The following is a 16,523-nucleotide window of genomic DNA, read 5'->3' as shown; positions in this document are numbered from 1 at the left end:
CCCTGTGCTCCTAATGGGGTCCAGAGGGCAGACCACGTAAAAGAAGTGCTGTTTTAGGGTTGGGTTTTGGACTAAGGCATGAATTGAGTTTTGGTTAGATTTAGAGTTAGGCATATACTAGTAATGGTTAGGTTTAGTGTTTAGTAGTGTGTGTGTGGGTGTGCGTGCGTGTGTGCGTGTGTGTGTGTGTGTGTGTACTTGTATACACCACACCTAAAGGACCACTTTTACAATATTTACCCATAAAGGAAAGTCATTTGTGAAAGTGAGGACCTTTCCTGGTCATCACTTTTTTTGCACATCTATTAGTTAGGTGTGAAGTACATTTTGGTTCTTATTGGTTTAAGAATAGACCAATATTGGTTGGGGTGATGGCAAATGTCTTCGTTATATCCAGTTAATAAAATGAATGGAAGTCAATGCAAAGTCCTCACTTAGATAGAAATACAAGAATGTGTGTGTATTGCTAAAGACTAGTGGCTCGGTGACCCAGAAAGAAATTCCAGATGAGGAGGAATTTGTCTTTTTTGGGAATTCTGTGTGTGTGTGTTTCAGCAGCAGGGGAGGTCATGAGAACAGTGGAAGCACACACACACGCACACACACACGCGCGCAAACATACACTGTTTCTTTTAACCAAGTCATGATGTTCACACAGAAAAAGTAGTGTTTTATAGGGTTGATACCAACAATTTATTGGTACAAAGGGATTGCGAACAACAGATGGGATTTATTTTCTTTAAACAACTTTTTAAAGACTGAACAACAATAGAATAAAACTCATGGAAATTATTAAACTCTTTTTAATGGTTGGATACTACCTGTCTATTTCCTCAGCGTACGATATAAAGTGACCTCCTTCTCATTTGAACAAATCTTACATATTTTCATTCTGTAAATATGAACCCAGGGCATCTTTAAAGATGAGGAACTCACTCCTCAGTTTGGAATCAAAGGATTTCCGTCCTCTGTCATTTGTCTTTTTGTATAGCCATGAACTCTTGCGTTTTTGGGGTCATTTCCTGTTTTTGTTCAAAAATATCCTCATCGAGGAGGCAAGGAAGGCATTTTCTTTATTATTTTTTAAAAAAATCCTGACATTCGTAAAAATATTTACATCTGCTGTTTAAAACAACAACACCAGTGGAAATGAAAATTAAATAACAAAGTTCGTAAGTATAATCTAAGAATCTGTCTTTGGATGAAATTCTGAAAGATTTTTATTGCTTTGGGTAAAAAAAAAAAAAAAAAAAAATCCATTTTCATTCTCTTGAGAACAAGAAATGAATCACTCCTGCTCTTTGTTAATCCCAGCGCGGAGATTCTGCTGACCAGGAGTCTTTTCCAGAGCTAAACTCAGTCTATCTAAGGAGGAACTCCTTGTGCTCTTTGAAAGGCTTTGATCCCCTCAGAACGCCTCGGTAATATTCACGTCCCGCTTCAGACGCTGAACCTTTTAACTTCGACAGAAGACTTTGACGTCGCCTCCTGCGTGGAAGCTGCTACCATGTCACGCTTTGTCCCCATTCAACTCCAGGTCAGATAGTTGTAGCTGATTTTACTTTGGAGGAAAGCACCTGTCTGAACCTCCTCTTCAGCTCCTGCATGTTGGGAGACTTGGGTCTGGCCAGGTGCAGGCCGCCCTTCCTCTTCTCCCCATTCCCGCCTCCCAGCGCCCGGATCACCTGGTGGACAGAAGGCATATTTTAGGAGGTTTCCATTTTAAATTGTTTCAATCAAACAATTTAATCAAATGTCAGGGATGTCCAAACTTGTGGACATCCCTGACCATTTGCGGGCCATTTGCGGCTCTCTGGATGATTTTCTTTGGCCTCCCTATCCACCAACAACGGAATGAATTTGCCTCTCAAGCATATTTTGATAAAAAAAAAAAACAACCTCAAAAATCGACGTAGGCCATTATAGTAGGAAGCTGACCATATGAAAGTTGTGCAGGATCCTGTTTTTATTTAGGATCAACAATCGTTTACAAATTCATTTTCTACAAAATTTCAAGAACACTTGAAATAAGACTAACTGAACTTAAAGTAAGATTCCAGCAAGATATTGGAACTTATTTTAAGTTGGGGTTTTTTAAATGGACTATGGTTCCAATGGCAGAATTATTTTTTTACTTATAAAACATATTTCCCCTGTTACAAGTGAAATAATCTAGCAGTGGAATTATTTCACTTGTATTTTTCATCAGTATTATGGAATCCTTTACTTAAAACAAGCTCCTATATCTTGCTGAAAAGTTACTTCAAGAGAATGAAGATATTTGCACAAGAAATGAGACAAAAAAGTTATCTGGTAAGATTTTGTGTTTTTTGCAGTGTTGCCTTTGCATGTGTGAGCAAGAAGCAGGAAACTGCACATTCAGTGACCCTCCCTGAGGGTAACGACTGTTACTCTGCTTGAGAAAAAAAAATAAAAAATTACAGTGCAGTTTGGTTTCCCTTTAAGGCCAAAAAGATAAACAGATGGTATTTCCGCTTTTTTAGTCATCACTCAGCTATCATAGCTCCCACAGAGCATGAAATTCCTTTAAAGGATGGTGGATCTAAAAATGACCAACACCTCAGGAGCTAAATAAGATGCTGTCATCAGGACAGCTGTTCTGTAAATATGGGCTCCCGCCTCCTCACCAATCAAGCGTTTTTTGACAGAAAGATAAGGCCCCACCTCCTGGCAGAGATGGAGGAAGGCGGCGTGGACTCCCTCGTGGTTCTCTCTGGCCGAGGCCTCGAAGTAAACGCCCCCTGCGATCAGAGACATGGTTCAGATTGGGTCCGCTCGTCATCATCCCGATAATTGTCAGCATTCCTCTCACATCAGGCAACATCTAGGATACAGTTTATCGAGGCAACAAATCTGTAAGGGAGCTCAACTTACAGATCACAAAACTGTTCCTTAGTTTTGAAGCTATTGGAATTGGTTTATGTGACCTACGCTTGACCCCAATTAACCATCTAGAAACTGGCTGCTTGTTTACTTATCTTGCTTCTTTTTTTCCCAAACCGGGCAAGCAGGAATTCTTGGATCAAGAACAAGGCAGGAAGTGAGAGAGCAATTATCTCCTGAAAAACCACGAACATCAAATAGCTTTCAAGATATTTCACTTGATAATCAAAACCATCGACCTTGCACACACTCAGAGTGGGCCAAAATATAAAGAATCACAAAGGAACATTGGGAGAGGCTTTCTATAAATATATAAATGGTTACTTTAAGTTATAAAGTTTGAATTTTGTCAACTTAGATTGTAGCTGCTGGCGTCATTATGTCTCCTAGGTAAACGCAAGAAGCTTTTCAGAAACACATTCCAGCCATTACTAAAGTTGGGACAAAGTTCTTGCTTAAATGTAGAAGTTCTAAATGGATTCAGTTCAGCAGAGATTGGTTCTGTTGGGTTCCTATCAGCAGCCAGTAACCTACCTAAAATAGAAAGTGTAAAAATGAGCACTTGATGCTTTCGGTGTTATGTTTTTTACATGGAACATTACTTTTAATAGACCTAAAGCTCAGTCATTAGTGTAAATAAATAACCATTTAATGCAAAGGGAGTGTGTATTATTACTGCATATTTGAAATGTGTTTTTAAGTTTTATGGAAACAGCTCCCTTAAGAAACAAGGCAGCTGTTTCTTAACTTCATCTCCAGCTTACCCAGGCTGCCATGTATTACTCCGATAAATTGTATGGTATGTAAGCTTAATATGAACAACACATATGGACAACTGCAACAAAATTTGCAAAGTTGCTAAAGCAATGATCTGATATTAATGTAACTTAATCTCATGCTAAGCTGTGCATACTCTCTGTCAACGAAGATTCACTCATCTCTAGGCACACGATGCTGAAGCTGGCATCTGCTGTGAAGCTCCCTATCAATTGTTTCGAAGTTTATATCATGCACTCTGCATACTGTTGGACAGTTCCTGCTTGGAAACAGCATAGCAAGACCTGGTAGGAGTAATCTTGTTAATAAATTATGTAAGTCATATTTGTGCCATTGCCTATAGGAATATTAGCCAACATCTATAACCTTGCTATATTACCCCATAAAATGTCAAATTTGATGCCAAATCTTCAAATGTTTGACCTCAGGAAATTTTATTTACATAATTAGTGCTTACGTGCAAAATTTTAATATAAGATAGACAACTAAAATATGTTAAATAGATGGGTTTTTTCCTTGCAAAAAGTAGATAGCTTGCTATGGAAAACAGTTGCCAATCTTTACTTGTCACCAGTCTTTTAAAAGCCTAGGAGCATCTTTACCTTTAATATTATTAACACAGCACTGAATACTGCCAGGTATACCTGGGTAACTGCAGGGATAAGTTGTTGCTCCATTCAAAGCAAAACTTGGAATCTTCTCCAGAAGCATTAGCATTTCCATTTGTATTTCAAAATTACATAGACTCCAGTCAGATGCAGGTATTTCAAAAGACTCAGGCCTAACACCGGTTATGCTGTGCTGAATTCAAATCATGACTAGTGAAAGCGGGGAAATGCCACACCTAGTGAAGTTGCTAACGTGTCGCCCTCCTCTGCGGGCACTTGTCGAGCTCGGAGCAGGTCGCTCTTGTTGCCAACCTGCAGTGGGGAACAGATTATGATGTAGATTAGATTACGGGATTAAGGTCGGTATAGGCTTCTTGTCTGGTCTGCGTTGAAATAAATACTGTAGGCACATTACACCCAGAAACCTTAATGTGTTTGATCGGGACAGAATACTTTGCGAAATCACCTCTTGATTCGCTGAAGAAAAGGTCTAACTAAGTCAGAATGGCAGGAGAGTATCTATGAACAAACATTTGAACGTCCTCCCACAGAAGACCTATGGTGAAACTAGACTAGATTCAGGTTTGATGGGACATTGTAACCTTTCCCTACACAAATTTTAAATATTTTGCTTTGGTATGTTGCATAGGATCCCAATAAAAGACACTGAATTTATTATCTGTAAATGTGACAAATATAACAAGATATTCACAGTGAACTACTGTGGCTAAAAATAATTCAAAAACATGGCTCAGTTGAATGAATATTGATCTAACATCCTTACCAGGATAACTGGGATGTTTCCAGACGGGTGTATGCGCCTGATGTGCTGGTACAGAGGTTGAATGGTTCGGTAGCTGCTGTTGTCTGTAATGGAGAAAACCAACACATACCCGTCTGCCCAGTAGATGGACCTGAGACAAAAAAAAAAAAAAAAAAAAGGGAAAATAGTAAAGAAAGTAAGCTTGAAAACATTCACTTTATGTTAAAACCTACAATGACGTGACGTAAGCCTGACCTGTTGATCTGCTCCTGGCAGTACAGGCCTTCAGCGTCATCCTGCCAAAACACAAAAAGAGTGACATGAGTACGTAGGTGGTGGTTTGGCTGCCAGCTCATAACCAACAGAAATGAGTGGCATAGACCGAATGTGTCAATAAAATGTTATTAAGTATGAATTGAAGAGCACAGATTTAAACTTGTGCCTCTTTTTGCCTTTCTGCCCCCTCTCTCTCACTCTCTGTGAGCTCTGCAGGCGTGAACTAATTAAACTCAATGTTATCAAACACATACAATGTCGTTATCCTATTATTCTTATTGAGAAGTTTCAAAACAAGAGTTGTACGCCCACAGCAACAACAAAAAACCCCACTCGGACTTACTAACGATTACGAAACCTAAGCCAAATGTCATGCAATGCAACTGCAGCCTAATTAGCTGTAATTATAAGGCAGAATTTGAACTGCACAACATTTACATTCCCAAAAATTTGGTCTCATAATTGCTGGTATCACATTGAACAGAACAAGTGTTTTTCCTCCAAGTTCAGTACAGACTGTGCCGAGACATAAGGTCAGGTGAAATTGCCCAGGGAATAAAAATAAAACATGCATCTTAACATATCAATGTCACTATATTTGCTACTTTGTCTGTGGAGATACAGACGGTTGTCAGTTTGCCAAGTCGGCTCATTAAAGCCAGTCCATGTGTGAGGGGGGATTCGGTATCTACAAACAACATTCCGGTGCAGATAATTTTCTGCCAGCCAGTCAGAAAATTATTTCAGCTCAATTATCCAGTTAATCCATTAAATGACTGTTGACATAACTGACTATTTGTATCACTCCTTTTTCAAATCCCAAACACTTAGTCCTACGTTTCCAATTAATAACCTGGAACTTTAAGACGAAGCACGGCTCAGACCTGTGGAAAGAATAAAAGGCGAGGAACGGGGTTTCTGCAGGTTTCCTCCACTCAAATTTAAAACTTTCTAAGGGCATTATGATTGAAATTCAAGACCTGCATCACGACACAAATTTACAGAATTTTATTTTATTTTTTTTCACATTTTGTAATGCTCTCTATAGCCTTAACCTCCATAGTGCCAAGTTTTATTTTCGCACAGAAACTATGAACACACATCCTTAGAAACAAATGCCTACAAGTAATTTCCTTCACTTAAATTAACCTGGAGGGCAACGCAGGGTGTGTCCTGAATCTGAAGCGACACTTCCTCCCCATCCATGGTGACCTTTCTAGAGTAGAGCGCTCCTGCAGAGACAAAGAGATCCGGGTGGAAGGGTGAATGTGAAGGGATGAGAGGATCAGTCGTGGCGGGAGCTCGCTGGAGGCAAAGGCAGTCAGATGAATGGAGGGGGAAAAAAAATACCCTCACCTGTGTTTGCTTCATAATCTCCAATGAACCTCTTAGTCAGAAACCTGACGATCAGAGCTGAAAGTGGAACGGAATTTGTCAATTAGTGACGTAAAGATGAGGAAGAAGAGCACAGGGCCAAAAATCTTACCAAGTAAGATTTTCTAGTGCAAATATCTTAGTGCTCTTGAAATAAGACCAAACTAACTCACATGTAACTTTTCAGCAAGAAATAGGAGCTCCTTTTAAGTAAATAATCCCTTAATATTGACAAAAAAGTACTAATTCATTGGCAGATTGTTTCACTTTCAAATGCATGCAAGTGAAAAAAATCTGTTAACTTGCACATTTTCATCTATATCAGGGAATTATTTACTTAAAACAAGCTCTTGTATCTTGTTGAAAAGTTACTTGTAAGTTAGTTTTGTCTCATTTCAAGGGCACTAAGATATTTTCACTAGAAACTAAGACCAAAAATATTTGGTAAGATTTTGTGTTTTGTCATTGAAGTGGCACACTGGATAACATCTAGACACTGGTAGGTCAGTGCCTCTCTCTGACTTCAATGTATTGCATTGAAAGTGATATTAAAAAAAAGTGACAAAAAAAAAAGCAGAATGATGACCAGAGTTTTTCTTGCCACATCACACAGTGAGCAGGATGGTAAATGAGGTAAAAGAAAATCTTCAAAACTCATTATCAGAGTTACTACAATGTGAATTTATCTCTTTTCTTATCCTTTTTATAACAGTGGTGCCACTGAATGTGGTTTGGTAGACTGGGATCTGACAGAAGATGGTGTTACACTGTATGAACGCAGACTGGGAGTACAGCAGTAATAACTCATGGATTATTAGCCGAGGTAATGCATTACGACATGTGATGCTCTTCTTTTCCAGATAACTGAGTTTGATGTTTCTCCCAGACTTGCTACAGAGAGTGCATTCCTGCCTCATTGGACATGCAGTGTGGGTTACTCTCTGTTGTTTTCCAAACTCATAGTTCATCTAGTGTAAGAAAACTGTTTAGCTTTCTAACTCCAGCTAAAGAAAAGAAAGAAAAGCCACAAAACGTTTCTCTGGGACCTTTACCATTTTGGTCATGTGTGTCGGGTGTGAGCAATTGCCACCGTGAGAATCTGTCCCTCTCACTAAGAGTTACATGTAGGGCAAAAATACAAAGTTATAACACATGGAATACATTAGTCAATTATCTCACTCCAAACAATCATTTATAATGTGCAGCTTTAATCTCTTCCACGTGTGGAAGAAAACGAAAATGACATTTCACCTTAAACTTATTACGCTTCACAGTGAAAGACAGTAGTGGCACATTTTCACAGTTTAAAAATGACACTGAAGTCTTTGAAATTATTTCACAATTATGCACTACTCTGTGTTGGTCTGTAGCACAAAACCCTAGACAAATATATTAAAGTATACAGTTGTGACTTGACAGAGCTGGACAAAAGTTTGAATATTTCAGTGATAACGTTTACCTAGTGGAATTTGTTTCTGTATGACACATGAGCTTCTTCATGAAGTGCAAAAGACTAATTCTTATATTTGTCAGTGTTTATTTCCAACCACAGGATATGTATGTGACAAAACCTGCCCTCTAACAGAAGGATATTTCTAAAAACCATGTTTTGTTAAACACAATGTTTCAATAATTATTTAACATTGTGACTGACACCATCCATTAAAACTGAACTTCCAGCACTAAAAAAAATAAAAAAATAAAGTTGTTATTTTTATAAATATTATGTGTAAATCATAGAAATGATTATGTTCGTACCTCTATAGTACTCATAGTTCATCAGCGATATTAATTAAATTCAAATTTTGCTTAATTTTTTTTTTTTTTTCAGGAAATCTGCTGTTTATCGCCCTCTGTCGTCGAACAATGGTAGCACTTTATTTATTTCTCTGCCACCTAAAAATTTAGAAACTAATTGTTTCTCCTAAGGTGAGCTGAGCCACAATAATGTTTTGGTCATAAAAGCAGTTTGCCTCCATTTATCGCTTGAATGCAATGCAACTGATCCGAAATGAAAACTTTCCGGAATACACAAGAATAACTGCATCCCACCGCCATACCGGTTTTCCCGACGTTACTGGCGCCCAGCACCGCGATCTTCACCGTCTTGTTGGGGACGCAGTCCAGCAGGGGATACTCCGGGATGGGGACCAGCAGAAAGTTGCCAGACCCGCTGCTGTTCATACTTCCCGGGGCAGAATCGCCAGACAGCCGCATTTAGCTCCCCTCTGAACCCTCAGAACTGCTCCGAGCTTTACGGGGGGGAAATTGTAGCAAAATCCCGTGACTCTGGGAGAAATCACTCCGTGTTTGTATTCCTACGGTCAATCCAGATTTGAACTAAAGAAAATAAATAAATAAAAGAAAGAAAGAAAGAACGAAAAAAAAATCACTGTTGTTTTCCGCGGAGAGCAGCAGCTAGAAACGGTTCCACAAAATTTGGTTTGCCCTAATAACTCCCAGTTATTATCCAAGTGTGCCACAATTTCTTCCAAGTCTTTCTCTCCTGGGGTAAAAGTGACTTTTAGCTTCACAATAGAGGCATCATTAAGCGCGTTACTGATCCATTTTTTACGCTTTAATAGCTAAAAGAAAAACGATCCGGTTCCCGGAGATTCCAGATGCCTCTGGCTGTGGATAGAGAGCAGAAGGAGTGATGAGAGGGAGGGATGTAGACTTTGATCCGTCCCCTCACATATTCCCGGGGGACCAGTGGGAATTCGGCCTAACTTCTCAGCCTGGACAGCCTAAAACTTTATAAACGATGAGAGCACCAGCATTAAATCTAGTGGGATGAAGTTAAAGGTTTAAACAAAGACGTGGACTGGGAGTTTAAACCATCACTCTTTAAATTGGAGTTCATCACTTTTCCCCCCCTATCTGGATACTTCTGTATGGAAGTCCGTCAATGTCAATTTTAAAGAAGAGGGGGGAAAAGGAGAAGAACCCGGATTTTAAAAAACAACGACAAACTAAATCTTACTAATCTTACTTACTTGTTCTTTATAAAATAATTATATAAATGACCTAATATTTCCTTTTCTTTGTTTCAGAGGATGCTTGTTCGAATGTAAGCCTTGCAATGTCTATTTTAGAGAAATAGTACTTCTATATTTCATATGTGTGCTTCATTGGATTATTTTGTCTATTAAAATGACACACTCCAGATAAAGAAGAAAATGACCTTTTATCAAATATCTTTACTTTTGAACATCTTAGTGAAGTAGGCATAGATAGATAGATAGATAGATGGATGGATGGATGGATGGATGGATGGATGGATGGATAGATGGATAGATGGATAGATAGATAGATAGATAGATAGATAGATAGATAGATAGATAGATAGATAGATAGATAGATAGATAGATAGATAGATAGATAGATAGATAGATAGATAGATAGATAGATAGATAGAAAGAAAGAATACTGAAACGCCGCCCACCAATCTGGCCCCCTGTAAAGAACCGAACCAACACTTATGAGCAAGTAAGTAGTTCTTCAGCAACACTCCCTCACAACCTCCGGGAGTGGACGGCCGGAAACTCTAAACTATAACAGAAAAAACCCGCAACTAAAGCGGAAACTTTGTGCTTGTATTTTCAGAATAAAACAGCAAAGATCATTATGGTTTTGAAAAAAGATTCTTTTTGTTCATCAAGAGACACGTGCAGTTTTTAAAATTATTTTAAAACAGACAATTAAATTGGCGGGGCGAAGGTGATGTCACCACATGACCAGCCTATAGCAGCGTGTTATTATTTGGCCACATCTCACAAATTGGCAGCATTTTTGCAATATTCTACACATAAAGGTCACTATGATGCTGAAAGATTCTTTTCAAAAACAAAAGTTTGCAAAGACTTAAAAGACTGATTGTCATATATCAGTTTTCAGCTTTATTGTGCAAACTTGATGGAGAGGAACATTTCAATCTGTCGTCATCAGAGGAACAAGTGAACAAAACAACAAGGCAATTGATTCTTTGCCTTGAGATGAGATGCTGTTGCCAAATGTCACTATTTTGCAAAAATGTTGCAACATTCTGCAACGACACTGCATTATTCAGTAGTTATTTCAATCATGATTATTGGCTACAACGTCACAATATAAATAAATAAGTAATCAACAATATGTTTCCCAACAGTGTGTCATTGTTTGGCAACCACGTTGCACTATTTGGCAAGTGTCATAATAAATGGTGTCGCAATGTAATTAAATAATCAACAATACATTTGGCAACAGCATGTCACTATTAGACAATGTCGTCTCAATAATCAGCAATAACATCACAATACTATGGAACAAGACCAAAATTATTGACAATAACGTCAGTAAAAATGGGGGACGCTATTTCACTATATATGGTTAAACAAAAGCATCAAATTATCAACAATATTTTTGGCAACAGCGTGTCTGTCAGTATTTAGCAACAAGCTTTCACTACTTTGCAACAACTTCTCACTATTTGGCTTTCAGATCTCTATTATGTACAACTTGGCCTATATCACGTTAGAGGGCGCTGTGGAGCAGTTTGGCCACGCTCACTTAATTTCATTAAAATTATTTGATTTCAGACAATCTTTTACCCCCCCGCCCCCCAATTAAATAAATAAATAAAAATTGGCCTTTTTTCTTCTTGTTTTGTTGTAATGTTTTGAATTATTCTGAAAGGTCATACCGGAAGCTCTCGCTGTTGTTCCCTTGTGTTTTACTTTGACAGTACAGATAGGGGCAGCAGGCAGGCTCGACTCGCCCTCCCGGAACTCTGCAGCCGCAGCGGGTCTGATTATTTTAACATCGGGGTTCGGTCCAACATGGCGGCGCACGGATGGAAATACTGATGACAGTCCGAAAGATCGCCTCGATTTGTACGATGGTAAGGAAGGCAGAGCGGGTGGTTAGGCCGGTACCTTCGCTGTCCGGACTGCTGAACCCTGCCTGGTCTCATGCTTACGGTTAGCTGTCCTGCTGCTGCTAGCCTGTTTGTTAGCCTCACAGAACAACATGATAAAAACACACAGCGTTCCCAGAAAGTTGCTCGGGCCAGGGCAGCTTTCCGGACCCGAAAACGCTGCTGTTTGGAGAGTTAACAGGATCGTGTTGTACTCACCCCGGCTGTGTGTGTGTGACAGTTAGTTAGTAAGCAGCTTCATCTTGGTTGTGGTTAGTTGGACTGACTAAATGGTCGGGAAACGGCTAGCTTAGCCAACTAGCCATTTGGAGTTCTATTTTGGGTTAAGTTGCTGTGAGATATATATAAAAAATGAAACTTACAGTTCCTGCTTACACGACTGTACTTTCCCCCAAATAGCAGAAATATAACAGAAACCAGAGAAGAACAGCGCTGTAGAGGATGTAAACACTTCAAGGCAGCTGATGCTGCTTTGAGCGTAAGAGGGTGAAATTTAAACTAAATGACACAGGATCGAACCTGAATGTCTCAGTAAAACCCCTAAAAGTTTAATAAAAACAACAGGGAGCTTTATGCGGTGAAAATAAAAGGAAACAGTTGTTAACAAGTTTTCTGAGACCCCGTGGAGGTTCTGTAGTCAGGATGGCAGGCAACGCATTCCTCAAAGACACAAAGGCACATTCTCCACTGAATCATGCTTATTAAATCAAAAGCTCCCATTAAAATACCCTGAAACGGGTGCCGTAGAAAAACACAAACCTTTTCGGCGTAGCATTTCTGTGCTTCAATACTTACCTGTTGCTGCACACTGGCCATTGAGCTGGCTGAAAAACGGGCTGCTACTGTTTGTTTTTTAATGCCAAACCTACAAAATGAACATATTCAACTGTTTGGGAGTACTTTCTGTTGTACGTACACTCGTGGTGTGATATTTCTGGACATGCTCATAACCCTCATCTCATGATCTCTTGGAATAACACAAAAACGTCAAAAAAATGTACAACTTGATTAATTATTTCCCTTTAAAACAAAAAAGCCAACTATTATGCCTACTGATATTAAAACAATGCGGCGTGATATATGGTATAGTAATGTTTTCTACCCATTGTTTTGCTTTGGACGCAGTAGTTGTTTTGAGTCCTTATTAGGCATGAATTTGAGTAACAAAATTCGATATCTGCTCAAGCCTGCAGATGTTTGTTTTATCACAAACGGCGTCATTTGTCTTTCTCTTAAGCGGTAGGGGGGGGGGAAAGTATTATCTGCTAAACTTATGCTGTTTGTAAACCTACAAGTGCTAAGCTAAAGTGTGGGAAATGTGTTAAGCTGCTGACTGCAGGCTGGCTATTTAAACAGATCGCCTGACTAATTAACTTCCCAATATGAGCTTTGGTGTGTTTGTGTTCCTCTAGCAAGAACAGAAGCATGAGAACTGGTTTAATATTGAGCTCAAAGTAGAGTTTGGTTTAGCGGGTGAGTTTTGTCATATTTTATTGCTTAAATCTATATGTATTTGGCTGGTGAAGTAGAGGAAGTGGAGCTGGGTTAACTTTTTTTTCTTCACACGTTTAGGGAATGGAAAAAGCTGCTGCTGTAGATTGAAGGTTTTCACCAGATGATATTCTTGAGTAAAAATACCAGACTTTCTTTGTTCTTTCATTGGAACCAGGACATCAACATTTATCCCCAATAAATTTGCAGCTCGACTGCTGCAAATTGATTATTGCTAGTTTTAAAAAAAAAATAAGATTTATCTTTTTTTTATATGATGCATGAAGTTAAGAAAGTATATAGAATATTATTTTTTTTTTTAAACCCTTTAAATTTAGTTGTGGTTTTGAAGCTTTCCTTAAAGCTGGATTTTTCTTTGCTTTAAGTGAGAACAAAGCCTTTTTCATCCACCTGTCCAGCAGTGTGCAGGAACAGGTCGGGGTAGGGAACAGTTATTTCTAAATCCAAGGCAGCTTGAAATTTCCGACTCACTGTTGGCTAGAAGAAAAAATAAAAAAATAAAATAAAAAACTCACCACGGGAACCATCCAGCGGTCGAGTGTTGGGCTCGTTCTCACGCCTAAGATGGTTTGAAACTCGGCTGGACAACTTCAGATAGCATATTAATAGAGAAAAGATGGTTAGTTTTAGGCGACCAGCGTTTCGCCGTCAGCTTTAAATCAAGACTGCCGCGCCTTCATTTGACTAGCGTTTAATGCATCCGTCTTATGAAAAATTCTTCTATTCACTTTCATTTCTAACACTTATTTCCACGCTGTCACTTTAAACCAGCAATGACAGTGTCAATAATTAATGTCTTTGTGTGTTTTCAGGTCCTCTTTTTTTTTCCGTCCTCCCCCCCCCCCCCTCCCTTCTCTGCCTCTCCAACATCAGAGAGTTAGTTTGCTGCGTCTTGTTGTTTACAACCTCTCGGCTGTTCTGAGGCGCTGTTTGTTGGATAAATAACCTCAGGCCAGACAGCAACCCGTTGTTGACTTTACATGGACTGCAATGTGGCGCTGAGCTCGACCGCTGCAGTTTGTGAAAGCCCACCCCACCTCTCACTCCCCTGAGGGGGGAAGCTGCATCATCATCACTTCTGCTGTCATCGTTGTCCTTTGTTTCTGTCTCTCTGCTCCCAACAAAAATATGCCTGAAAGAGCGTTTTGTAAAGCATTCAGTTTTCTGTTTTTGCTCTATATTGTAAGATATATCCGAACCATTATGCAGTAAGGCCAAGCTATATGAATTAACTACATTAACATTCACAGGTTGAACTAAAAATGCCTTTTCTCTCCCTCTACTTCAGACCGTCGCCTCTAATTTTTCTTCACTCCTGAAAGTAGCGCAGCGCACGGTGGCCAGCTTCCAGGAGCTGGCATCTCTCTCTTTTTTTAAACAAATAATATAATTTTTAACATTTCATACTGTTTAAATTGATTCCAAACAATGATTCTGGTTGGTGTAAGTGCACAGACATCAGCTATGTATATGTTCAGCTATATTTCATATGCGAAACATGCAACCATGTTGTGGTAGCATTTCAGTTTGAAGTTTTATTTAGCTGTAGCGGTGCGTCACAGTCAGTTACATGTAGAGGAAACCCTGGAAATGATTATAAAGTTTTATTTATTTAATTACTTTCTCTGTAAAGTCACGTTTTGTGTTCTTGTAGCAACAAATTAATTTCCTCACTTTAGAGTGCTATGGTGAGGATTTTTCTGATACTTCTGAAAGCGTTTTAGGGAAGTATGACACTCACCTCGTTGCCAACGCATTAATAAAAATAACTTGATTGCGAGGAAGGGATTTTCCCAACCAGATTCCACCATATACAAAATTTTTTAAAAGTGGGTTGTAGGAGGGGAAAAACGTCTGCTAATCCTGCGTAGTGTGTATTTTTGGGTTGATGACATCACAAGAGGCTCACAGGTCAGGCTGCTGGTGTTAGTAAAGATGGCCGAAGAGGGACATCTGACAGGTTTTAAAGGACAAAGCCTTTTAAAGATTCTGGAACATTTGAGTTGCGTCTGCAAACGGATTCAACTTTCTATTTCATTTCCGCACATCAGTGACGTGCGGTGAGGTTCATTGCTGGTGAGGCACTGACTTAATCATCATCAGATTTACAAATATATACCCCCTGCATGTTTTTGCTTACGTGGGGAAATTTCGCGCGTGCGGACAACTCTGGAGGGCAAAAAGACTATTTTTCCGTTAACTCAATCAAACTTGGACATGTAGATATTATTAATTTCGTGCTGTGCCCAACAGCAAAGGGAAAAATAGTTAAAGTACATTTCAAAACCACTTCTTTCTCGCTCTCTGTATAAGCGCTGCTACGCGCTGACTCGTTGCCATAGCAACTGACAACAACGCCACATTAAAAAAAACACTCAAGTATTTTCCACACAAAAAGCAGAACATTCAGTCTGCTGCGGTAGCATGATTTTAGGCTTAATGTTTATTTTGCGATTATTAATAAATGACTGCTTTGGTACGAGGAGAAAACTATAAATACATCGCTGCACTTGACTTTACTGTATTGCTAGCTCGCTGTTACTGTTTCTTACTCTGCAGTTGTGGAGTCACAATGTCTGGGATCATGAGCGCCCCCTGCGATGAGGCAAGAGAACTACCTGCCTCACCTCGAACCTATTCTCTGCCGTTTCTGGTCGCTACTCAGCACACGTTACACGTTACACACACAGTTGATGACAAAAAAATACTACATTGTATACATAGGCTAAATTATGGAAAATCTGTTTATATATTAAATGTTTTTTTTTAACCATTTTATTGGCGCCGTACAGACAGGAGCAGCATGTTCTCATAGAATGGCAGCCAGTGCAGTTAGCGAGAGGTTGATCAATCCCAGGTGAGGCTCAGCCCCCTGCTGCCTCACCAGCTTCGCTGTCGATTATTTGAATGGGAAAATGTAACAATTCAGCGATTTCGAAAAAAAAAATAACCAGTACTTTATAGTACAAACCACATGGTAAAAATAGTAATATAAATTATTTTATCATTATATTTTTCCATTATGACAGGTGACGCTCTGCCTCCTCTGACTGCACGTCACTGCCACACATATATATGCACCAATTGAAAACGAGCAAATTCTGTATCTCACTCATATGGCCTTATAGTAACGCAGTTTGCCAGTTAAGTGGAACTGCAACATTTGTGTTTCTGGTTGGTAGGTTGTGGTTTTTTTACTTCCTCCTGGTGTTAACTGATGGGGTTTCACTTGGATGACTGTCTCTCTTGTGGTCATTTTAGGAGGAAAATATCAGATGATCTCACTGTGCTGAAGAAAACATCTATATTGGGACTTGAAAGGGCTTTGACCCTGTCAGACACACCAGATAGTTTTCATTGTGGGTGAACATTTATTGTATCATGTATTTTGCTA

At 39.2% G+C, this 16,523-nt stretch overlaps 2 protein-coding genes across 3 annotated transcripts in view; one reads left to right on the top strand and one right to left on the bottom strand.

Annotated features, from left to right (window-relative positions):
- Positions 1-666: 666 nt before the first annotated feature.
- Positions 667-11,969, bottom strand: rasl11a (RAS-like, family 11, member A). 2 transcript variants are annotated; one of them, XM_044097206.1, is made up of 8 exons: positions 8,763-9,409; positions 6,685-6,741; positions 6,478-6,560; positions 5,308-5,348; positions 5,074-5,203; positions 4,526-4,601; positions 2,686-2,762; positions 667-1,685 (listed from the first exon to the last, which is right to left on the bottom strand). In XM_044097206.1, the coding sequence occupies exons 1-8, from the start codon at positions 8,917-8,919 to the stop codon at positions 1,539-1,541; spliced, it is 768 nt and encodes a 255-aa protein (XP_043953141.1). In that variant the 5' UTR covers positions 8,920-9,409; the 3' UTR covers positions 667-1,538. The 2 variants fall into 2 exon arrangements, with proteins under 2 accessions (XP_043953141.1, XP_043953142.1); XM_044097207.1 differs by lacking the exon at positions 8,763-9,409 and adding an exon at positions 11,816-11,969 and having other exon boundaries at positions 675-1,685; positions 6,478-6,741.
- The window catches only part of usp12b (ubiquitin specific peptidase 12b), a 23,481-nt gene continuing 18,380 nt past the window's right edge, over positions 11,423-16,523 (top strand). The window contains exon 1 of the mRNA XM_044097205.1: positions 11,423-11,581. Coding sequence (XP_043953140.1) covers positions 11,534-11,581 — 48 coding nt within the window. The 5' untranslated portion in view covers positions 11,423-11,533. The remainder of the gene's footprint in view (positions 11,582-16,523) is intronic.

Source organism: Gambusia affinis, linkage group LG18 (genome assembly GCF_019740435.1).
Source record: "Gambusia affinis linkage group LG18, SWU_Gaff_1.0, whole genome shotgun sequence".
NCBI lineage: Eukaryota > Metazoa > Chordata > Actinopteri > Cyprinodontiformes > Poeciliidae > Gambusia > Gambusia affinis.
The sequence above is the reverse complement of the archived record's forward strand: the minus strand, read 5'-3'. Positions and strand labels throughout refer to the sequence as shown.